At 35.5% G+C, this 26,187-nt stretch overlaps 1 protein-coding gene across 1 annotated transcript in view; it reads right to left on the bottom strand.

Annotated features, from left to right (window-relative positions):
- Positions 1 to 26,130, bottom strand: part of si:dkey-11f4.7 (piezo-type mechanosensitive ion channel component 2) — an 82,095-nt gene extending 55,965 nt beyond the window's left edge. Inside the window, exons 1-12 of the mRNA XM_053624742.1 lie at positions 26,067 to 26,130; positions 25,178 to 25,273; positions 14,613 to 14,714; positions 12,982 to 13,027; positions 12,558 to 12,711; positions 9,015 to 9,222; positions 7,895 to 8,108; positions 7,609 to 7,784; positions 2,440 to 2,600; positions 1,821 to 2,093; positions 453 to 552; positions 1 to 110 (exon numbers count right to left, since the gene is read on the bottom strand). The exon at positions 1 to 110 is cut by the window's left edge and continues 78 nt beyond it. Coding sequence (XP_053480717.1) covers positions 1 to 110; positions 453 to 552; positions 1,821 to 2,093; positions 2,440 to 2,600; positions 7,609 to 7,784; positions 7,895 to 8,108; positions 9,015 to 9,222; positions 12,558 to 12,711; positions 12,982 to 13,027; positions 14,613 to 14,714; positions 25,178 to 25,273; positions 26,067 to 26,130 — 1,704 coding nt within the window. The remainder of the gene's footprint in view (positions 111 to 452; positions 553 to 1,820; positions 2,094 to 2,439; positions 2,601 to 7,608; positions 7,785 to 7,894; positions 8,109 to 9,014; positions 9,223 to 12,557; positions 12,712 to 12,981; positions 13,028 to 14,612; positions 14,715 to 25,177; positions 25,274 to 26,066) is intronic.
- Between the last annotated feature and the right edge of the window lie 57 nt (positions 26,131 to 26,187).

Genomic DNA, 26,187 nt, shown 5'->3' with positions numbered 1-26,187 from the left:
GACAAAAAACATGGAGCAGCAGCAGACAATCCAGTATTTCACCAGAATGCCTTTAAGAAATGTGCCTATACTATTCACCACGCTGGATGATTCAGTTTTGTCAGCTAAGCCTGGACACAAACACAAACACACACACACATCTGTTTCAAATATATAGTACTTGAAACACAAGATTTGTGCAGAATTATGACTTATTGATATGACATGCATTTGTCTATATTAGTAGTATTTATTCCATGCGTTTATTTACATCAATAATTAATATAACATTGTAATAATAAACATTTCTATATAATTAATTAAAGAATAAACAAGTTGCATTTCATGTAGTATAGTGAATGCTGTTTTATTATTTAGTAGGATTTTTATAATCTATTATAATGCACCCTGGTTCAAATAATACTTATTAGAAAAAAATGTTAAAAAATAAATAAATAAATTCATACTTGTACTTTTGACCTCATGAAGACTCTCTTCTTTTAGCTGTTGGTCTTCTTCTTTCTCAATTAACTGTTGTCGTAGCAACATCCAAAAACTAAATGCATAAATCATCTTCAACAATGGGAGAAACTAGTGTTATTGAGTTACAAACTTAAAGCATACAAACATAATATTGTAAAACTTGTCCAGCATTTATTTTCTCTGTCCAAATATCTAGAACATTGCATTTCTGTAGCACTCTGTCCTCTGACTCATTCTGCATTTCAAGGCTCAGTTTAGCAGTTTGCATCCAATGGAATGCAGCCTTTATACACTGCATGACTCTTCCTCTTCTCTTGAACCAGACCTAGATCACACTCTCAGACTGGTTAACATGGTCCTCACCTGAGTGTGATTTCTGTGTTCTCACCTGCCTAAATGCACCAGGGCTTGATTCAAATGGACTAAATGCTGCAATGTGAAAGCACTCTTTAAGTAAAATTTCATTGACTGTTTTATTAGTAGGATGATACAGAAACACTCTAAACCATTTTGACACTGTTTTTATTTCTACTTAATAACTTGTTATTTCAAGATATTATATCAATATTTAGAGTTTTATATTATGTCTTTATGTCCACTTACCATGTCATTATTTTTGACTTAATATTTTAAAATAACAAGATGTTAAGTTGAAATAAAAAGATAACCTCTTGAAATAATTTAAAAGTCTGAGATCATATCTTTAAATAACAAGATAATAAGTCAATAATCCTGAAATGCTGAGAAAGTAACTAGAAATATAGCATATCTGAAAATGCCCTGAAAAGTCATAATATTTTCAAATATCTTGAAAAGGCAAAAGAACAGCATAGCACAATGTGTGATACATGTGAAGTTAAATTTTGCTTTTTAAATGACATTTACTGTGAATGTTTAATGTCTTTTTTTCAAATACATGTATAAATATAGCTGCAAGCAGCAATCATCGGGGTTCAAGCACTTTAGGGCCTTTAAGGACGTGTGAAAAAAGCAAGATAATTTTAAGAAATATTGGCCTTCATTAACAGCTGCTGAACATTGATTGGCTGATGGTGGCCATGTTTTTCAAGATTCACTGCTGTACTCATAGACACTGATGGAACATTGGACAAACACACTTCATACAAGCTTTCAAGTCGATTGAACCAATGGTTCCATATTTAGCACCAATTTCATGTTTTGTCCTGTTATAGCACCACCACTACATAAGTATGCCAAGTTTGGTGAAATTATCTCATTCCATTCAAGAGTTATAGCCATTTCAGTAAAGTGGCGCTTTGTGCTTGAACCCCTAAATGTGCTTTTATTTTTTATATTTTTGCACTCACACTTCACTGGTGATTTAGGCTGTAATTTACCTTTGCTCCCAGGTGAAGACAGGGTGTGTGATAAGTATAGAGATCAAAATCAACCAGAACAGCCTTGGGGAAAGCAGGGAAAAGTTCACTATGATGGAGACGGAAAGAGCTAATAAAGCCAGCCACCAACAGAAGCATACAATAAACAGCAAGAAACGGAGCACTGATCATGGTGTACTCCCGTCTGCGCCTTGACATCCAGATAACACATGACCACACCAACAAGGCAAATGTAAGCCAGGAATTGTAAGTGATGCTCCATACCTGCACACACACATGCAAAGTTTTACAAACATTTACAAAATTTTACTGAAAGATTGGTAACTGAGATCCATTTTTTAACAATGGCAGGAGGATGAATTACATACAGTTAATTAACCAGTGGGGCTCAGGTTCAAATTAGAGAAGCAAGAGACCATTACATTAAATACATGAAGAAAAAAACAAATAAGTGAATAAAATAAAGATAGAAGTAAAAAGAAAATGAAAATATGACAACAGGCAATTTAAATAGGTAATACATTTTTTTGTTATCTTTTAAGCTAATTTTCTAAAAAGTGGCATACTTCATGCTTCACATGCAAAAACACATACTATATACAAATGAAAGGAGTGTTACCATCATAACAATAAGAGCAATAATGTAGCTTTGTCTCATAATGGACCGACCAAGCAGAGTGAAGCCACTCGTTTTAGGAGAAGAAAAGGGCTCTTCATCAGTTGGTGCTTCAGTTACTCCATCGTCATTATCACAGCTCACTTCTTGCTCATCTGCAGCAACTGAGCATAAAAACACAGACCAAAGCACAAGCACCAAGTTTGTGATTGTGTAAATTAAATGATTATGTTTAATAAATTAAACATAAGTTTCATGGGAAATGATTCAGTAATTGTACCATAAGAGCAATCATGCTGGATGTACATTGGTAGAGAAAGACACTGTAGGTAGTCATTGTCTGACAGCAGTGGGTCCAGCCCAGAAGGATTATTGTTCTGCCAACTGTTGTTTAGCATCACAATATTCTGGTAGAAAAAAACAACATTGTTAACCCTGATTTGATTAAAAGTATCAATATTGAAAATTTTCGATTTTTTTAATTATTATTTATTTATTTATTTTTAGAATTTTTGTAGAATGTATATTTTTCCAACCCTATGAAATAAATTAAAGACTAGAAGATGTCGAGATGAAGCAGTGAAAAAAATTAAACAGTGCCTATTAATAAAGTTGATACACTGAAATGGCAAATAAAATTGACATTTTGTAGTAATTTTCACAGTTTAAATTAACAAGCAAAACAACAACAGATCAGTCACATGGAAAAAAGTAAGGACACCCCTACATTTAATCACACCTTCAAATCCATAAAATTACAATAAGGTTTTCAAGATTGGGTGCCAGTGCTTAGAACCTGCTTAGGGAGTGCAGGTGGAACCTGTCTTATTTATACCCTCTCATATCTAGTGTATGGTGTTTCCTTTGCTATTGAGGAGTGTGGTATCATCATGCCAAGATCTAAAGAGTGCTGTAAGGCCTTCAGAAAAAAAGCAAAAAAAAACAAAAAAAGAATTTGTCCCAGCAAATTCAGCCCAACAGCAGACCATCTGCTACAAAAAGAAGAACCCCAGTCTTGCAACTGTTGGTGTCAAAATGCATGCTTCTACAATCAGAAAGAGACTGCACAAATTTGACCTGCATGGGAGGCATACCAGGAAAAATCCTTTGCTGTCTAAAAAGAACATTAGAGCAAGACTACAGTTTGCCGATGAGCATATAGGAAAAGACCAGGCCTTTTGGAATAATGTGCTGTGGACAGATGAATCAAATATAGAGCTGTTTGGCCACGGTAATAGCAGACATGTTTGGCACAGACCAAAGAGAGCCATTCAGGAGAAGCACCTCATACTAACTGTGAAGCAGTTAGGTGGTGGTGGAAATGTTATGGTTTGGGGTTGCTTCACTGCCTCAGGGACTGGACAGCTTGCATTCAACTTTGAATTCTGCATCATATCAAAGAGTACTTGAAGATAATGTGAGACCATCTGTCCGAAAGTTGAAGTTGAACTGGAAGTGGACCTTTCAATAGGATAATGATCCTAAGAACACTAGCAAATCCACCAAGGAATGGCTCACAAAGAAGAAATGGAGGGTTATGGAATGGCCTAGTCAAAGCCCGGATTTGTATCCCATTGAAATGTTGTGGGGGGATTTGAAATGGGCAGAACATGCAAGAAAATCCTCAAACATCTTGCAACTGAAATTTTCAGCAGGCCTGGTGGACACTTGTGCAAAACATCTACAAGAAGTTATTTCTGCCAAAGGGGGCAATACTAGCTTCCACTGCTATTCCATAGCATTGCTTTAATACAATAACGAAAACTGTCAAACCTTTTTCTAACAGAAAAGCACTGCATACATATCAGTATACTTTAACCTTTCATAAATAAATAAGTGTGTGTGTGTGTGTGTGTGTGTGTGTGTGTGTGTGTGTGTTACAATACCTCTGTGATTCCAGATGAAATGTAGTCTCCATCTGCTATTTTTGAGAAATTAGGCAGAATGTCTGATTCTTTTGAAGGACTTTCAATCTCTCTTTCAACATCCTTAAAGATATAATCAGTAATTTCAGTTTTATAAACAATCAAAAAAAAAAAAAAAAAAAAAAAAGGAACACAATTATGGACAGTGCTCTGAAAAATTATATATTTTTTTCATTCCTGTTTTTTTCTGCTTTTGTGTATATCTCATACTAAATTATTTCAGAAATTAAAACAAAATCTAAGATAAAACAAAGACAACCAGAGTAAACACAAAATACAGTTTGATAATGATAATGTTGATATAATGATGATAATGTTATTTATTCAAGCAAAAAAGTTATCCAATACCAACTGGCCTACAGGTCTCTTTTGCATCAATTAAGGTCACTGTTCATGACTCCACTTTTGGAAAGACACTGGGCAAAAAAAAACCCTCCAAAAAAACACTGCTAACCCAGAAGAACATTAAGGCTCGTCAGAATTTTGCAAGAACACACCTTGATGATCCTCAAACCTTTTGGGAATGTTCTGTGGATTGATGAGTCGAAAGTGGAACTGTTTGGAAGACGGGTTACATCTAGCGTAAACCAAACACAGAATTCCACAAAAAGACCATCATACCTACAGTCAAGCATGGTGGTGGAAGTATGATGGAGTGGGGATGCTTTGCTGTTTCAGGGCCTGGGCAACTTGCAATAATTGAGGGAAACATGAATTCTGCACTCTACCAGAAAATCCTAAAGTTGAATTTCCGATCTTCAGTCTGTAAGTTAAAACTCAAGCGCAACTGGATTATGCAGCAAGACGATGATCCAAAGCACAGGAGTAGTCCTAGAAGTAAGTGAAAGACTGATCTCCAGTTATCGGAAGCATTTAGTTTCAATTATTGCTGCTAACGGAGGCACAACCAGATTTTAAGTTTAAGGGGGGCAATTAGTTTTTCACATGGGTGATAAGTGTTGGAAAACTTTTTTTGGCTTCAATAAATAAAAACTGTATTGTGTGTTTACTCAAGTTGCTTTTGTTTTATGTTGTATTTCATTTGAAGACCTAAAACTATTTAGCATGCGATACACACAAAAACAGAAGAAATCAGGATGGGGCTGTAGTACTGTATTTCTCTGTCAAAAACATTCATATATAGTGGCAAAAGTATTCCACCTCCCTGGGTTTTATCAGATTTGTCTGAATAACAAATGATAAATATACAAATTTTTGCTGTCAGTATTTTTATTGCAAGCTCATCTTTTCTGACAGTCAAAGTCTAAGTCAAAATTAATTATTGGTCAACAGATATTTCAGAGAAATTCAAAGACAGAAAAATGCCGCTTGCATAAGTATTCAACCCCCAGGTTTAGGAAGTTCCAGATAAAAAAATATAACTGACTTATAATGACTATATAATTATCGGCCTTCACCTGTGAAATATTAAAATGGCTCCAAATTTCTGAAATGTAAAAAAAAAAAAAAAAAAAAAAAAAAAACTCACCTCAGTTGAACCGTCATTGATGAAACTGTCAGTCTGAAGTTAAGGAATGAAAATTAAAACTAAGGAGAATTCTACTGAAGTTAAAGCTAAGGTCATAAAGCTTCCTAACTTACGAATATGGTGCAAAATGATATGTAAGAGGTTGGACATTCCAGTAAGCACTGTTGAATCAATTGTAAGAAAGTGGAAGCTGCATCGCATCACCCAAGCAGCAACTACACAAAGCCCTCCCTCAAAATTCAACACAAAAACAAGACAGAGCCACAGTGAAGACAACAGTCACTCTACAATGGCTGAGAGTGGAGTGAAGGTGCACCAGAGAAACATTTCAGGAGCTCTGCATAATTTAGGACTGTATGTGAAAGTGGCTAGAAAGAAATCATTTCTCAGGAAGAGCCATATGAAAGCACGAGTGTGACATGAGTGGGTATATATATATATATATATATATATATATATATATATATATATATATATATATATATATATATTCAAATATATTTATATAAACAAATATATAAATATATTTGTTTTTTTCATGTAATGAGACCAAGATCAAAAAACTGTATATGGACAAAACTGCTATGTGTAGTGCTATCCTTATGCAGTCCATACCTCAATTCACCTTCACCTTTCAGAAGGACAATAGTCCCAAAAACAAGGCCACAGCAATGCAAGAATGGTTAAAAACAAAAAGGTGACTGTTCTACAGCGGCCATGTCAGAGTTCTGATCTCAAACCAATCAAGAATCTGTGGCACCGATCGAAAATTCCAGTCAACAAACAATATCCAACCAACCTGAAGAACCCGGAGCAAATTTGCCAGGAAGATTCTGTGTGCAAAGGTGGTAGGAACTTACCCCAATAGACTTAAAGCTGTTATTCCAGCAAACGGTGGTTCTACCAAGTACTAGTCTGAAAGGGTACTTAAGTACTTATGCAAGCAGCATTTTTCAGTTTTTTTTTTAAAGATATGCTGACAAATAATGAATTTTTGACTTTAAAAATAATTTTAAGAGCATACTGCTCTGCAATAAAAAGAAAAAATAATAATACTGGTTGGAACAATGTGAGTAATATAAGTGTCATTTTTAATCCAAAAAAAATCGGATGACTTTTAAGGACGTTGAGTACTTTTGCAAGGCACCGTATATTCATTGTTAATAAAAGAGGAGAAATGGGTCAACTGGAACAAACAATGACCACTGGTGTGTGGCACTAATCCTAATCCTAATAAACACTAATCCTAATAAAATAACCATCTACATGTTGAGGATTTGAAATTTGTTCATGTTCATCCAATATCTGTCTATATTTCTGTCAGTTGCTTGAAGTTAATTGACCTGATTTCGGTCAATTAACTTCAAGCAACTGACAGAAATATACACAGAAGGAACAAGGAACTGTAGAAAAGGAATGCACAGCTATACCCATGCAGCACTGAAGCTCCTTTTTATCAGCATTACCACTGTTTAACTATTGTATTGAACAGATTTGAGGGCCAGACTATTCAACTTTACATAGAACTGTTCACTCTGATGTATGTATATCATGGGTATATTACTTCCCCAGAGGTCAAAAGGGCAAACAAGCATCAGCACAAGATGAACTTGTGGTCAGTGTTCAAAAGAAATGATCGAATATGTCTGTCTATAACTAAGTGATGTTCATATCGTCATGTCCTGCATTGGAAATGAGTTTGCAGCTGTCCATCAATTGTCTTGTCTGTTAGATTGTTAATTCCTCCTGCTTTTTAAAAATGAAGTACCTCTGTAGCTGTGAGAGCCCATTTTTGTAAAAGAGCCACCAGCGTGTAGTACAGTACTAGCAGTAACAGAAGGTTTATTATCATAGGCCAGCTCATATCTGGATGCAGGCCCATGCTATATGGCTCTGATGAGTTTGTGTGGATGAACGCAGTCATGCCAAACAGTCTAAGAAACAAAGATATAAGAAAAGAAGGAAGAATTTTTCTGCCATATTCATAATTCACTTTTATGTAGTTACATTCACAGTCTGTGACATTCTACTGATGCAATAGTACCTTGCATAAATGTCCTCAGGAGGTATGATTTGCTGAAACAGAGGTAGCTGATAGAGGTAGAGGACCAGGATGTGTCCACCACTAAATATAGTCATCATTACACACAATGTGCTGAAATGGAGCAGATCGATACAGTAGCCCAGTATCCAACACCACACAAGGCACAGGAAGGACCCGAAATATAATGCTGATGTCAAGGAAGGCAGCGCTATTCCTGTACAAATAAAGACAATAAAACAATACACCAGAATATGTTAAGGCACAGGAGACAGATAGTGTGGTATTCACCTAATTCAGAAAGTGAATTTACACTTATTGAAGTGTATTGTTTATTGAAGGTTGAGCCACTGTCTGTCTGTATCAGCATGCGACTATATGCCATGTGTTTGTCTATATAGAGTATACTGTAAACAAGGTAGTTAGCCTAATGGGAAGTCTAATTTCCTAAGGGCAAATAGACTTTAGTTTCACTGTAGATTTGCTGTATAAGACATACAGTATACTGTATGTGTGCTTGTGATGTAACCAAATATGAATACATTATTTGGAATGAACAGATCATGTGTTCTAAACAAATACAGATACAATACAAATAGGATCCGATTTGTTTTTTGTATTTTTTTATTTGTTTGTTCTTTACAAAGCTTGCCAGAAAGATTTACAGGGTATCAGGAGGTGATACATCAGTCAGATATGAAGTGTAGAGGACAAACAATGAACAATGTTTATTCATCCCAAATGTGTGCCACTGTGGGATGCATTTAGAGCATCCTTAGTTTGTTAATATTTTGGGAAAGAGTACATTCTACATTTGTTTTAAAATATCATGGATGGGTACAGACAAAAAAATTATAACTGCAAGAGCAGGATTAAAAACCGGTTATATCTATTTGAGATCAATTATAAACTTGAGCAATGTAGCTGAGGTTGAGGAATGGAAATACAATAATGTAGACAGTATTGGGATTTGTATCTCAAATTTTTTTGTGTGTTTTATGGCCATAGTGGTAGTGTTCATTTTAATATAAAAAAATCACATCCACTCTGTTTAAATCTGAATACCAATACAGCTAAAGATAGTATAATTGTGTTAAACAATTATTGTGTTCTTGTGTATTACCTGCAAGCCCCAGCAGGATGGTCACTACCACTTTTCCAGCAGTGTTCATCATAGTGGAGAGCAATAGTCTTAGACCAGCTGCAAAGACAATAAGTTTCTGCACAAACTGAGGAGGCCCTGCTGGAGATGCTTTAATCTCCTCAGAACTATCTGTAGATGATGCCTCACTCTCCTCTTCATACTCCGATTCAGATGTTTCAGATGCTTCCTAAAGAACCAATATACCATGTTTGTTAAAAAAAAAAAAAAAAAAAAAAAAAAATTATATTCATAGATATACATTAATACATGTACATAAAGTTGAAGCCTTGGGATGTAAGGAGACTTTGTCAAGACACCAATAATCATAGATGTTGAGAATATTGCACGTATATGGCATTTACAAAGCTGGTAATTAATTTCAAGCAAGCCTATTTATGGTTTTTAAGGAGGATGTACAATCTATTGCAAGATAGGATGATCATGTTGATCATGCTTTTGCATTAAAGAATCTGCCGACAGAATACATATACTGTAAATATAAAGGTTTATATGCTTTTTTTTTTTTAGACAAATTCTAGTCAGGCCACGTTTTTAATGTATGTTAAAAAAATAAATAAATAATGCAACTATACGATTATGCTAGATTATTTTATTTTAAGATACTGAGCCATACATTTGTGACAGAAATACTGATTCAACTTTTCAACTTCAGGTAGAACCTCATAATTCCATGGTCTCTGTATGCATTTAAGTTGACGAAATGAATTTTTAGTCACGTTGTTCTTATACATGTATGAGTTAAATATGTTTGTGTGCAATTTTAGTGAGTTGTTACTGATTGTTTGTCTTGTACATCTAAAATGAACAGCCAACTTTAGTCATATAATATCATGCCTCTTACAAAATCATCACTTGCTGCCATGTACTAGTGTACTAACACTAATACTTCATTTAATAGGAAGTAACATAAATGGCAGAAACAATTTAAAAATCAAAAGACTAGTGAAAAAAAAAAGACTTTAAAGTGATGATGCTATTAATTAATTAATAGAGTATTAATTATGTATTTGAAATAGTGGGCTCAAATTGCATTCCTTATATTTTTTGACTGTATTTACAATGCACAAAACATGAATTTCAGTGTGACATTTTGTAGTTGCATGAAACTGTCAGACAGTGGTACTGGACTTACACTGCTCCTCACTCGAGCCGATATTGTGCAAGAAAAATGGGCTTAAGTCCAAGGTCTTAAATCCTCACTGTGTGCACTTAACTTAACTTACAGCCCAATATCCTCAAAGAGAACAGAACATCCTTTCATCACAGTCAATACTATTTACTTTTACATTATATACTGGAATAATTTATAATTTCACTATAATGTTGCCTAGAAGAAGATGGATTTCCTTGTGAGTCAGATTTCTCTCAAGATTTCTTCCTCATGATGTCTCAGGGAGATTTTCCTTGCTACTGTCCAATCTAGCTTGATCTTTAGGGTTCTAAATCTACTGTACATTTGGATTTCTGTAATGTAGATTTTTGACAAATGTAAAATACAAATAAAATCTCATTGAATTAAATACTATCTGCTATTAGCTGAATTAACACAATTATTCACTATATTCCTACACATAATCACTCAGAAATAGATATTGTTTCCAATGTAAGTGAATTGAATGAATCTAAACATATGTACATACATATATATTATATATATATATATACATACATACATACATACATACATACACACATATATATATATAGAGAGAGAGAGAGAGAGAGAGAGAGACAGTGAGAGAGCGAGAGATAGAGAGAAAGATAGATAGATAGAGAGATAAATTATTGTTTAGATTCATTCAATTCAATTCGTTTCTTCATATATAATCCGAAAATGTTGGGACAGTAAACAAACAAAAAGATTCAGTTCACCCTGTACTATATTGAAAACACATTATTAACACATTACTTGATGTTTTACTTTGTGAATTTATTTTATTTTTGAAAATATACACTCAATTCTGATGAGTGCAACACACCAAAAAAGTTGGGACAGTCGACTGTATACCACTGTGTAACATCACCTTTTCTTTTAATAACACTTATTATGTGTTTGGGCGCTGAAGAGACCAGTTGGTTAAGTTAGCAAGCGGAATTTTCCCCCATACATCCATTATGCATTTCTTCAGCTGCACAACTGTTCGAGGCCTTCGTTGCCTTATTTTGCGCTTCATAATACACTACACATTCTCAATCGGAGACAGGTCAGGACTGCAGGCAGGCCATGCTAGCACCCATACTCTCTGTTTACACAACCATGCGCTTGTAATCCGGGTAGAATTTGGTTTGGCGTTGTCCTGCTCTAGATGGCAGCATATGTTGCTCCAAAATGTGTACATATCTTTCTGCATTAATGGTGCCCTCACACATGTTCAAGTTACCCATGCCATGAGCACTGACACGCCCTCATACCATGACAGACGCTGGCTTTTGGAAATGACGCTGATAACAGCTCAGATGGTCCTTTTCCTCTTTGGCCCAGAGAACATGATGGCTATTTTGTCCAAACACTATTTGAAATGTTGATTCATCAGACCACAAAACAAGATTCCACTGTGCTACTGTCCATCCCCGAACCCAAGTATTCCTAAGCCCATGTCAGGATATCCATTACCGACTCATGACGGTTTTTAAGACAGTGACGTCTGAGGGATCAGAGATCACGCGCATTCAGAAGTGGTTTTCAGCCATGCCCTTTACGCATCGAGTTTCCTTGAATCTTTTAATTATATTGTGCACTGCAGAAGGTGAAATGCCCAAAATCCTACTGATTTGTCTTTGGGGAATGTTGTTCTCAAAGTGTTGGATTATTCGCTGACACATCTGTTGACAGATTGGTGAGCCTTGACCCATCCTTGCTCTTGAAGGACTATATGTTATATACTATGATTAGACCATTGCCTCACTTGTCACATCGCTATTAGTCCTAAATTGCTCCTGTCCCAACTTTTTTGGAACGTGTTGCATCTATCAATTTCAAAACAAACACTTATCTTAAAAAAAAAACTATGCAGTTGATTACGTAAAACATCAAATACCTTTATACGTTTTTTGTTTAAATACAAGTCAAAGTACATTTACAAGTCACTCCTCTTTGTTTTTATTAGCATTTTCCATACTGTCCCAACTTTGGAATTGGGGTTGTATGTATGTAAGTATGCATGTATATATGTATATAAGTCGCTCAAATCCTGATGCTTGCCCTCATTTTTCCTGCCTCCAACACATCAACTCTGGGAACTGAATGTTCACTTGCTGCCTAATATATCTCACCTCTTGACAATGGCACATGTCATTGCACAGCAAGTGTAACAAGACAATCAATGTTATTCACTTCACCGGTCAATGGTTTTAATGCTGTCGCTGAGCAGTGTGTGTGTGTGTGTGTGTGTGTGTATATATATATATATATATATATATATATATATATATATATATATATATATCTCAGGTGTGTGTGTGTGCGTGTGTGCATGAGTGGTGTATTGCCTTGTGCTCTACCTCAGTTTCAGATTGCTGAATTTTTCGCTCTTGATGATTATTAGGTGGTCTCAGTAGCTTGTTACACAAATTCCAGATGAATAATGATGACAGGAACAAACCAAAATCCGGAAGCAGGAGACGTATTATGTTGCCAGCATCCACCTCATTGAATCTATAAAAAATATATAGAGAGAGAGATCAGGACAAATAATATAACTTTCAGATACACTTTCCAGTTTAAGCTCTATGTATGTTGTGATTACAGCTGTCATGAGATCTTTTGTGACTAGCACTGATAACAAGCATAATACACTGTTAGAACAAATTACTATAATTTGCATAATTTTTGCGTGCAATACACTGCATTTTTATTCACAGTTTAATCTTTCAAATATTCTTTAAAAAGGTGAGTCAAAATATTAATTTTTGAGGCATTTCATACCTCACAATTCCAAGATGAAAGAGAACATTGTCCAATGGCCCACTCACTACAAAAATTGAAATCTGTGTTAAAACAGTACTGACAATTTTCTGTTTAACTCTATATTTAAGTTCAATGACATGACATTTTTGAAACTCAAGTGAATATCCCATATATATAACAAAATAGAATAAATAAATAAAATAGAAATAATAATATGGTGTAAATACATCAATTTATTAGCATAATGGTATTCAGCATTAGTTGAAGTGGTAAATTGTTGATTTGTTTAAAATGTGAATTTATTTTAAATAGTAGGTAAGTTTATTAGAAATATTAAATTTAATAAAATTCTTGTTTCTATGAAATAGCAAGGTCAAATGCTGTGTCTCCAGGAACTGGTTGATAATTCATCATAGTGATTTATAATAAAACATTATTTATTTAATGGCTTGAGATTTAAATGTGACATGATGCAACCCATTACACTACAATAAGACTCATTGTATTACATTATAACCGAGACTTGTCATTTAAAGTATGAAGGAAAATGATTGACAAGAATATAATCTTACTACCTTGGGTACTTTGGGTGCTCTTACTGTCATGTTGAGGTGTTGAAAATAATCCTATTTATAAATCAAAATATCTGCTGCCTGGCTTCCATATATTAGTAGGCAAGAACAACAATGACAGCAACAGTAAACGTATTGATTACATTGTTATTACTATTATTGTGTGCATATTTTCTCAAGCACAAAAAGTGGCTTGATGTTTGTTGGGGATACATTGCTAGCTGTTTGACACCAATATAAACAAAGATAACATTACTGAGAAAATAACACATTCATTCATTTTCAGTAAGCGCTTTATTAAGGTCAGAGTCATGGCGCATCTGGAGCTTATTCCTGGAACACTGGGCACAAGGCAGGAATACACCTGGATGTGACGCCAATCCATGGCATCATGCACACACACACACACACACACACACATTCACACCTAGAGGCAAACTAGTCAATTCACCTACTGTTCTTGGGGAGGATATGTGATACTCTACAGACAGTAACCTGAGCGCAGGATCAAACCAGGAAATCTGACCAGGATGAAGACATTCTAAATCATTTTATAAAGTATTTTTGGTTGGGCAGCATGGTGGCACAGCAGGTTGCATTGCTACTTCACAGTTTGTGGTTCAATCCTGAGCTCAAGTTACTTTCTGTGTGGAGCTCATTTGCATGTTCTACCTATTTCTTCTCTGTGTTCTCCAGTTTTCTCCTACCTCCCAAAAACATGATGGTAGGTGGATTGGCTACACTTAATAGCCACTATTTTGCATGGTGCCTTGTGATGGACATCTGGGGTGTATTCCTGCCTCACGCCCAGTGTTCCTTGGATAGGCTCCACTGCAACCCTGACCAGAATAAAGCAGTTACTCAGAATGAATTAATGAATGATTTAATTTTTGGTGTATAATGTGTAAAAATGTGTACAATCTAGTAATAAAGACTCTTTATAACCACTGCCTAAAGCAGATTTTGAAAAAGAGTTTCAACAGTTTTAGTGAGGTCTCTTGACTTAATATGGTTCCATCATGGGCAGAAGTAATTTGATGCTCTGAAAGAAAAAAAGCACAAGAGGTTGGATCTCACTCTCTTTTGGAATGTATGCGAAGGTGATCTGTATCCCACACTGTAAGGCCAGAAATGTTATAGCTGTGGAGCAAACACTCAGGAGAAACTGGCCTGTCTTTCCTGTAGGACACACACATATACACACATATTAGCCAGCTGTAGATGTAGGATGTGTAACATACTGTGCAATATAAAAGAAAAACCTTGCTGCCAAATAGAAATTAATTTTAAAAAAAAAAAAGTGAAACAGGGAGCATTAATAATCATAATAATCATAATGCATGCTTCACCTGATGCTTTATCTCACGAAAGTAACCTTATGCATATTCTGTGAAATCCCCTGTGAGTAACCACTACAAATTTTTTATTAGTTTATGAGTCCCTGTCTCGGTGCAGAGAGCTTAATTGCTTAGGAAAATTACAGCTGAAGAGATAAATCAGCTATGCCATTACAGACTTTATGCTTACAAGGATGTGGTCAAGCCTTTACTGTCATATCCGACTAATCCAAGCTGCAGAAAGTAGCTGCTACAGCTGAATCAGCATTTTGGCAAAAAAAAAACAAAAAAACTGAAAGCACACTCTTTAAGAAAATGGGTTTTAATGGTTCACAGCTTGTGTCAATTTTCTACAAAATTAACACTAGACATATTGAATGTTAATATTATGTGTTAAATTATGCACCGATTTTCCATCCATCCATTTTCCATACCACTTATTCCACTGGGTCGCAGGGAACAATCACATACACATTCACACACCCATTCATACACCATGGACACTTTGGACATGCCATTCAGCCCATCATGCATGTCTTTGGACTGGGGGAGGAAACCGGAGTACCCGGAGGAAACCCCTGCAGCACGGGGAGAACATGCAAACTCCCACACACAGGGCAGCGGCAGGAATCGAAACCCCAGCGCTGGAGGTGTGAAGTTAATGTACTAACCACTAAGCCACTGTGCACCCTGCACCAATTTTAATATTTCCATTTAGCAGTTTGTGTATTAATGTGTGCCAATTACAATAAAAGAGAAATACATTTACGATACATTTCAAGTGCATTCTTTTAGTTTTTAGTTCTTGAGACTACTATTCTTTATAAAAGGTTCTGAATTTTTACTGCTGGATTTTTACATACTAAATCACCATGCATTAGATACACAAATAATAATATGTCACTCAAAGGATAGCAAAGTCAGATATGAGCTGTGCAGAGGAAAATCCCAAGACACTGGTTTAATGTGGAAGACAAATTGACTGTTCTTTCCCAATCAAACAAGAATATTACCAAAATACATTCCCCAAGGGCATCATGTTACAGTAAATGGTACATACAATTCCTGCACTTACATCTTCTAGTAACTTCTGCATCTCCTAAAGTGAGCTTTATCAGCCAGAGTTTTTTCAGAATTTCCTAGTGGAATGGAAGTTCTACAATATTGGCAGAGATTGCTCTTACAAAGCCCCGCAGTTATGGAACAGCTTTCCAATTAGTGTTCAGGACTCAAACACAGTTTCAGTGTTGTCTAGTCTAGGCTGAAAAAATACATTTGCTTAGTCAAGCCTTTTGTTCATAGTTTTTCTCCCCTAGGTAAAGGTGCAGATCTGGAGGGTAATCATAGGCATAAGTTTTAAATGGAGGAGTGGCTGACCCCTTTATGTGTTACCTTCTGGCTCTTCCTCTTAGTTATGCTGTCATAGCTAGTCTTTGTCATAGTCCCTGCTCACACAATGAATATCTTCTTAAACCATTAAAGGACAATAGCATACCTCGTTATTAGAGATTCACGATACTAAATTTCTCAGCCGATACTGATAACCGATTATTCAGAGTGATATCGGCCGATACCGATAACCGATACCGATAGTTCTGCCTTTTATGACTTCTTATAAATGAATAATAATTAATTCCACAATTCTGAAAGAAATGCAAATAAAAACTTTATTCTCTCCATTTCAACAAGTTGTTTCACAGTAACTGGTCTCATAAACATAAAAAACATTACTCTAATTAACACATTAACTAAATTCTGAAGGTTAAAGTAAGATTTCTTAACTTGTTGAATGTTATTAATTCATATTAACATTGACTGAATTCTAAAAAAAAAAAAAAAAAAAAAAAAAACCTCCTGTTAGTCTCACTCACTGTTAGTCTTCATTCACCACAAACAAAAACATTTCTACTTCATCATCGAACATCAAACTGGTAATATATAGGCCTAATAAACTTTTTTATGATATTAACTCATATTAACATTAACTTCTTATGAAACATACTACTCTACAAATATATTTTTCTGTGCAATACATACTACTTTTTTGTCACTCATCTTCATTTAAATCTTTCAACGGTGTACTGGCCCTTTAATTCAGCGCGAGCAGCGCGGGAGCGGTGTGCGAGTAGCATGGGGGGGGGGGGATTAGACTCTCGGTGTAAAATTTTGCCAGTGTAGAGTTTACAGAGCTTACAAACTGCAGTTTTGTCATCATTCCACACAAGAGACATCATCTTTACACACAGCATGAAATTGATGTGTTTTCCCGCTCTCTTTTGATTGACAGGATATAATCGGCCCTGATCATTGGCTGTTTTTAAACTGTCCGATTATACCGATTATCGGCCGATACATCGGTGCATCTCTACTAATAATCTGTGTTCTCTCTGACCAAACCCACCCTCTCTGTTGAGCTACGCATGTTTCTCCTGAGATACCACTGATATTGACTCATTCTGCCCATCTGGATGCCACATTTCGCTTGGAGCCTCCGTCACCTGAAAATCACTTGCTGCTGCTGAGGATGGCCCCACATGGACAACCTAAAGAGCACCATAGGATTACGGTGGATGGTACCACACAGACACCCTAAAGATGGCTTTGGATGTTTTTCCTTGGATAGCCTTGGATTGCAAGACTCAGGTTTCAATCATTGAACAGTTGATAGTTTCAGTTTGATATAAGAGACTTAAAGTTAAAACTCTAATAATGCTCATGCTCATACAAGTTCCTTTTTACCATAATTCGCACTAGTTGACTCTATAATATACAGTTATTGAGAGCTGGTTTATAATCGCACTATACAGTGTCACCCAGAAGACGATGGGTTCCCTTTTGAGGCTGGTTCTACTCAAGGTGACTTCCTCATGTCTTTTCAAGGAGTGTTTGCTTGCCACCATCACCTCTGGCTTGCTCATTAGGGATATAACTGGAACATAAACAAGCTCCAATTAGTCCAGAATGCAGCTGCTAGAGTCCTTACTAGAACCAGAAGATTTGACCACATCACCCCGATCTTATCCACACTGCATTGGCTCCCAGTGAAATCACGCATAAATTATAAAATACTATTATTAACCTACAAAGCACTAAACAGTCTCGCACCACAGTATCTAAGTGAACTTTTGGTTTTCTATGAACCGTCACACCCACAAGGTGCAGGCTATTTGTTGGTACCTTGAATAGCGAAGGCTACAGCAGGGAGAAGAGCTTTCTCTTACAAAGCCCCACAGTTATGGAATAGCCTTTCAATTAGTGTTCATGACTCAGACACAGTCTACGTGTTTAAGTCTAGGCTTAAAATGTATTTGTTTACTCAAGCTTACCATGAGTAGACTTTCCTTTACGCAAAGCACAGTCTTACTTAACAATCTCTCCCTCTCGCCTTCTGTCGAGCCACACACGATTTTATGGAGATACTAGTGATGCTGATCCTTGCTGCTTTCCAGACCTGCCTCATCCATTCAAACGCCCTACCACTGGATGGAGCTCTCATCTACTCCAATTCCAGATGGACATTCTCACTGTGGTTCCTGGGACTACGGTTGCTACTTTGGCTCTGGGACTGTAATCACCACATGGAGTTTTGCACTCTGGTCTCCTTTGAACAGTGGACTAGTTCAACAAACAGACTTCATATAAAACCATAATGAACTTTCCTTTACTTTTACACTATCCGTTGTTACCCAGATGAGGATGGGTTCCTTTCTGAGTGTGGTTCCTCTCAAGGTTTCTTCCTCTTAATATCTTAGGGAGTTTTTCCTTGCCACCGTCGCCACCGGCTTGCTTAATTGGGATAAATTCACACATTTAAAATCTTTATCCCGTGTTTAAATATTTCTGTAAAGCTGCTTTGGGACAATGACCATTGTAAAAAGCGCTATACAAATAAAATTGAATTGAATTGAAAATTTTATATTTTTGTTTATATTTTTACATTTTATATCTAGATTTCTGTAAAGCTATTTTGTGACAGTGTTCATTGTTAAAAGCACTATATAAATGAAATTGAAAATTAATTGAACTGAATATACAGTAGTGAAAGAGTGATTACCAGCACTATTAATTTATATGGAAATATTCACTGACATTCTAAAGGTTTACTTGAAGAAATTAACTCTGTGTTTCCATCAAACTTAATAGTACTTGTAATCATTATTTAACAGCTATATCCAACCAAATATTCTATAGCTACCATTCTACTAGAAAATTCTGAAGAAGCACTGGCTGATAAAGTATGGGTGAAGTAAAATCTTACAGAATACACAATGGTTACATACATCTTCAAGAACTATGCAGTTACCCAGTTTGTATATATCATATGGTGAATTCGGCCCTCACTGATTAGTACAACTTTCTGACTGAGTTATGGGACTTTGAGCACCTAAAACTTAACTCGACATGGTTGATGTCATGTCAACTGTCCTGTAATTCCACCTTCATGTGCTATGGTTTTTGGCACAGCTTGAAACATGTTTTGTTTTGATCACTGTCCATGTGCCTTTTGTTTGGCTTCATGTCTTCACCCCTGTCTTGTCGCTGGATTATTGCCTATTATTTGTCTATTTAAGCCCATCTGTTTCTTTATCTTGTTGCAAGTTCTAATCATGGTTCATATCAATAAGTTCTGAGACATGTTTTTCCCAATTTTCTAGTTTCATTTGCTCCTGTTTCTTGTAATTTCCTGGAATTAAATTTTTTTTTTTTTTTTTTTAATCTGTTCCTGTGCCTCGACTATGATTATGGATTATCCTAGTTTGTCTCTGCCTGCCTGTGTCTTTTGACCCTCTCCACAGGCAACAGAAAACCGTGTACACATAGAGCACCCCTGACTCTACCGCAGTAAAATGTTTCAATATGCAGGAGTAAGCAAAGATATGTTTAAATTTACATGATGACAGAAATTGGTTATTTACATGATGTTTTAATTCTGATTAATTCATTATCAAACTATGAAGCATAAATGAAGCATATTGTCCATGAACAGCTCATAGCAGACACTGCTATTTGTGTTACCAGCAAACTTACAGTTGCAATCAAAATTATTCAACCTCCATTGCAAATCAGGTTTATTGTCAAAATGTATAGACTTTCAGCTGTTTGCAATGTACAAATCAAACAAAAGCAATTGACAACCAATGCTTCAAGTGGTTTCCCCAAATTCATCTGAAAATGCAACTTATAATGATTTCTCCAGTCTCAAAATTATTCAACCCATTCATGGCAAGCATCTTTAGTACTTAGTAGAGCACCCTTTTGCTGTTATGACCTGCTGCAAACAAGATGCATAGCTTCTGACAGCGTTTCTGAGGAATCCTAGCCCATTCCTCATGAACAATGGCCTCTAGTTAAGTTATATTCTTGGGTTTGCGTGCTGCAACTGCCTTCTTCAAATCCCACCAGAGATTTTCTATGGGGTTCAAGTCAGGTGACTGTGATGGCCCTGTTGAATCTTCCAGGACTTCTTCTGCAACAAAGCCTTGGTGAACTTTGAGGTATGCTTGGGATCATTGTCCTGTTGGAAGGTCCAATGACACCAAAGCTTCAGCTTCCTCACAGACGGCATGAAGTTTTCTCCTAGGATTTCCTGATACTTCAATGAATCCATCTTGCCTTCCACACACTGCAGGTTTCCAGTGCCAGAGGATGCAAAGCAGCCCCAGAGCATCACCGAGCCACCACCATGCTTGGCTGTGGACATTGTTCTTTCTTCATTCTTCTTCCTCCAGACATACCTCTGATCCATTGTGCTGAAAAGTTCCAGTTTTGTTTCATCACTCCACAGAACAGAATCCCAAAACTTCTGTGGTTTATTTATATGATTTTGAGCTGACTTTTCTTGTGCTTTTGGGTCAGTAGTGGTGTATTGTCTTGGAGTTCTGGCATGGAAACCTTCTGCATTTAGTACGCGCTTTACTGTGCTCACTGAAACCTCAGTGCCTGTTGCCACCATGTTTTGCTGCAGGTCTTTTGCAGTCATTCGAGGGTTTTTCACAACCTGCCTTCTCAGAAATCTGGCTGCAGCCATTGATAGCTTCCTTTTTTCTGTCCTGTCCAGGTATTTCATAAATTTTCTGCCCCTAGCCAGTTCAGGTATTTCATGTGTTCCAGCTCAAGCAAGCCTGGTGCAACTAATGAAGCCATTAATTAGTTGCATCAGATGTGCTTAAGACAACATCTGTTTTGCATGTTTGTGCTGTTGTGAGGGATTTTATTCAGGGGGTTGAATAATTTTAAAACTGGAGAAGTCATTATAAGTTGCATTTTCAGTTGAATTTTGGGAAACCACTTGAAGCATTCACTGTGTTGAACTATTTCAATTGCTTTTGTTTGATTTGTTCATTGTGAACAGCTGAAAGTGTGTAAATTTTTACAAGAAACCTGATTTGCAATGGGGTTGAATAATTTTGATCGCAACTGTACATGTATATATGTAGGCTTGCAAGGCTTCAGAGAACATGTGTCCAAGCTAATAACATTGAGCTTGGTTGCTACTGGGACAAGTGTTTTGTTTTTGTTTGTTAAGCAGAAAACCAACTCTACTCATATACAACATTAGCTGAAACAGCAAACGTGTTTCCGATAACAGGATTTTCACTAAAAGCTTTATATAATTTCTCCCATATCCATTATCATATCCACTGAAGACCCAGTCAATCCATCTAAAATACATTGCTGTTTAATCAGCATTCACCTCAGAGATAATGTGCATATGCATCTTGCAAGTGAGAAAATATTTAAAGGCAAATAAAGTGGAAAGAACATTTCATTGCTTCCCATGAGGAAAATGGTGTTTCTAAGACATCATATTAAATAATATTAAACAAAAATATATAATATATAATATAATCAAAAGAAAATTCAAGTAAATTAAATGTGATGGCCAACTGAGACTTAGGAGCAGATGAGGAAAAACATTCAAAGAAGACACACAAAGAAGAAAAAGAAAGGGAGAATGCTGACACCACAACTCTTAATTCCTCTCTGTAATTATGCTGTAATGAAAAATTGATGAGCCCACAATGGACATGCCTCTTTACAAAGTACATAGTAGCAAAGGGCACTTTTTTAATTTAATGGTATGTATTGATCGGTGGAGAACACTGCTTATCTATTACACCAGTGAATGCAACAAACTGTACAACTATAATTACAGTATTGTGAATCTCATAATAAACAAATAGGCAAGACTGTGTCAACTGTAATTACTAGCCATTATTCTGCCGTGACAATGATATTCAATACAGTTGTTTTATGGAACTGAGCAAGGAGGGGCTGCATATGAAAGAAAGCAGTAAATCATGCATTGTCCTATTTTTTAAACCTTTTTTTAAACACATTTCAGATAGCAATGACACTACTTATCTATATAGTCTATAATAAAATAATATCCGTCTCTAATATTTACATCAAACTTTCTATCTTCAAAATTAGTAGCAAAATTCACCAGTCTTCTCAAAATTAGGGTGACCCGAAAACCATAATCTAAGCCTCACCTAACCATGTGCAGTACATTTTATACAAGCTTGGGGATTGTAAGGCTGCTCTTTCATCCAAGTCTGAACATTTAACTTCTGGCTGATATTGACTATGTTTACATGCACATCAATATTCCAATCAAAATTTGGCAATATTCTAATTAGTATTGACTCATGTAAACACACAATCTGATTGCTCGATTCAGATTAAGACAATATTCTTCCCAACCCTGGAATATGCCTGTAGTAATTGGAAATTTGTTGCATGTGAACACCTTATTCGGAAAATCCACTGAAAGGAGATATCTGTACATGCTCATTCTGCAAGGAATTGTGGGTAGCAACAGCAGCATCATGTATAACAACCATGTATACAGGAATATTCCGATGCCTGTACACATAACGTATTCGGAATATGGCTGCAACCCTTAAGTGGAATTTGATGTGCATGTAAATGTAGTCACTTGCTGGTATATTTCCCTTAAATGTGTGCCTCTTTTGCAACAAAACTGTGAAATTACATATGGTTTAAATGGTAAAAGATTTGCTTTACTTAGTTGTGGCTAGAATAACATAAGCTGTAGAAATGCCTTGTGCTACTCAGTCAGAAGACCAAATCTGTTTTACATCAATCTAAGCTGAGGTCGAGTGTACAGTGGCCAGTTAATCTCTCCTGGCTGAAAGGTTTTACTACTAAAGGTCTGCCCATTAATTTACATGTATAGAATTAATAGATGTATACATTCCCTCTCAGGCTTGTGCTCATTTATTCCCAACAGCTGCTGGCTAATCAAATACAGTATTAGCTTTTGAACAGAAAAACCTAGTCTCCACACTCATCATTATAAAGAAAAAAACCACTATGGAAGTAACAACTACCCACAATAAATCAATCAAAAATGTCAGATCTATTTCAGATCCATACCCATCTCCTGCAGGAATGACTCTGTAGTCATGTAATGCATTGAGAGAATCATTCTGCACCACCTGAAGACCACTGCTAGTTTATACAAATCAAGATGGCTTTACATATATCACATCCTTTACCACTCCTCACATACAGTATGTAGCTGCCTCCTGTTTGCAGACATCATTTAACTTTTAACTCAATCATGCTCAATGTCTGGACCTCACTCTGCGCCTGGATACTTATGTCAGTAAAGTATTAGAGTGACATTTAGACCGCTGTCACTCTAATACTGGCTGTGTTAAAAATTCTTGGGAACCATTATTCAAGACAAGTGTGACAAAACATCACTGCCAACTCATCTACACATACACTTTCATTGACAGCTTAAGAAATTTAAACTGCTGCAATCACTGTTGCTCCAAATCTACACAACCTACAAGAGGAAACAACACACAATGTGCAGGAAAAAACCCTTGGCTGACACAGATTATTATTATTATTATTATTATTATTATTATTATTATTATTATTATTATTATTAGAGATGCACTGATGTATCGGCCAATAATCGGTATTGGCCAATAAAGGCAATTTTTCCAACTATCGGCTATCGGCCGACAGTTTAAAGACATCCAACGATCAGGGCCGATTATATCCTGTCAATCAAAAGAGGGCGGGAAAACACATGAAATTTGTGGTGTGTGTAAAGATGATGTCTCTTGTGTGGAATGATGACAAAACTGCAGTTGGTAAGCTCTGCACCACTAAAATTTTACACCGGATGCTGCAGCAGTTAAGCGGGAGTTTCAGCGTCAAATTTTTTTGCTATGCTGCTTGCATTGAATTAAAGCGCCAATACACTGTTAAAAGATTTACATGAGGATGAGTTGACAATATATATATATATATATATATATATATATATATATATATATATATATATATATATATATATATATATATAATTCAGTCAATGTTAATATGAATTAATAATATTCAATAAGTTAAGAAATCTTACTTTAATCTTCAGAATTGAGTTCATGTGTTCATGTTAATTAGAGTAATGTGTTATCTGTTTATGAGACCAGTTACTGTGAAACAATTTGCCCAAATGGAGAGAATAAAGTTTTTATTTGCATTTCTTTCAGAATTGAGGAATTAATTATTATTAATTTAAAAGAATGCATAAAAGGCAGAACTATCAGTATCTGTATCGGCCGATATCACTATGAATAATCGGTTATTGGTATCAGCTGAAAAATTTTGTATCAGTGCATCTCTAATAATTAGGTATGCTATTGTCCTTTAATGGTTTCTAAATTATTAAATGGTCTAAATGGTCTCTAATTATTATTATTATTAAATACATTATATTCACTGCATTTAGTTATGTAGTACTTGACAATAGACCAAAGCTTAAATTATAATAATCATAAAGCACTCACACAGACACACACACAGACACACACACACACACTACATACCAAAGGTACTACATAACAAATGCATTAAATGTAATGTTTTTAAAAACAATATACATGTTCCATTATACAACACATATACACATACCCAAGGTTGATTTTTAGAATACAAAAAGCACCTAGTCTAAAAACATATAGATAACCAATGTAAGAGACAACAGATGTGGTTAAAGCAGATATTTTAGTATGGACAAGAGTTCTTACTGGCTTATTCTAAATATATTGTATAAATAATTTTTTTCTGCTGAAATTCAAGGTAAGGCTGCTTAATTTATATCACCTATGCAGTCATCATATACTGTAAATCATCATTACAAATGTACAAATTCTATCTAAACAACTATCTGTTCGATGCAACAAATTATTTGTATGTGGTCAGCTGAGTCATGCTTCATACTTCTTTTCATATTTTACCAAAGAATGCTTGCTTACTCACCCTTCATGGAGGACAGAGAGGGGCTTGGTAGGAGAGGTACAGACAACAGAAACAGCAGATACACCACGGAAAGCCCATTGTATCGAAAAGCTATTGCTGTGCAAATACACAATACAGATGAATATATATATATATATATACACAATCAAGTACAATTAATGTATTGTCATTTACTGGTGTTAATAACAAAACTGGCACATGCGTATTGATCTTATATTTGTCTTTCAACAATTTCCCTAAAGCCCTCAATTGAAAAATTTATAAAAGGATGAAAATATGGTGAGGAAAAAACATGTAGTCTTTCCACTTTTTTGGCCAAGTTATTATTAAATGCCGAGGACTTTAGAGAATATTTTTATTATTAGCTTATCAAGTTATAAAAAATATCAAAAGGGTATAAATACATATAAATACAAATAAATTAACTAACAAATAAATGACAAAAAAGACTATATTTAAAACAAATGATTTAATATAGCTATTTAATTTGGAAATCATTCCCCCACCCACTAAAGTTTATTTTGGGGCACAACCTTTAAATTATATTGTCTAAATCTGTCAGGTATTAATATGACAGTATAATTGTTAAATGACTTCATTTAATTTAAAAGAAAAGAACATAAAATATTGCCTATATCACGGCACTTTTAACAAAGGTCTTTCCAGGTTAAAAGAGAATATTTAAGTGCACATTGCCTAAAAGATCTTTTATTATGTAAATATTCATATAAAGCACCTCAGAAGACACATGTTACACACACAAACACATTTTTTAAAATTCATTAAATATACTTACATTTCTTATAGACTCTATAATGGCTGCTGACATGAATTCCTTTTGTAATTTACATCTTAGAAAAATTAAATTACAAAGTTGAATTTCACTTACCTGTTAGTAAAACTAGTGGTAATGCAATGTTATAGATCATCCCGACTACAATGTCCCCTGCCATGTTTATGCTGAGGAGTCCACATTCACTGATTTCTAAAGCGGACCGTTGTAAAGAACC

This window comes from Ictalurus furcatus, chromosome 5 (genome assembly GCF_023375685.1).
Source record: "Ictalurus furcatus strain D&B chromosome 5, Billie_1.0, whole genome shotgun sequence".
Lineage (NCBI taxonomy): Eukaryota > Metazoa > Chordata > Actinopteri > Siluriformes > Ictaluridae > Ictalurus > Ictalurus furcatus.
The sequence above is the reverse complement of the archived record's forward strand: the minus strand, read 5'-3'. Positions and strand labels throughout refer to the sequence as shown.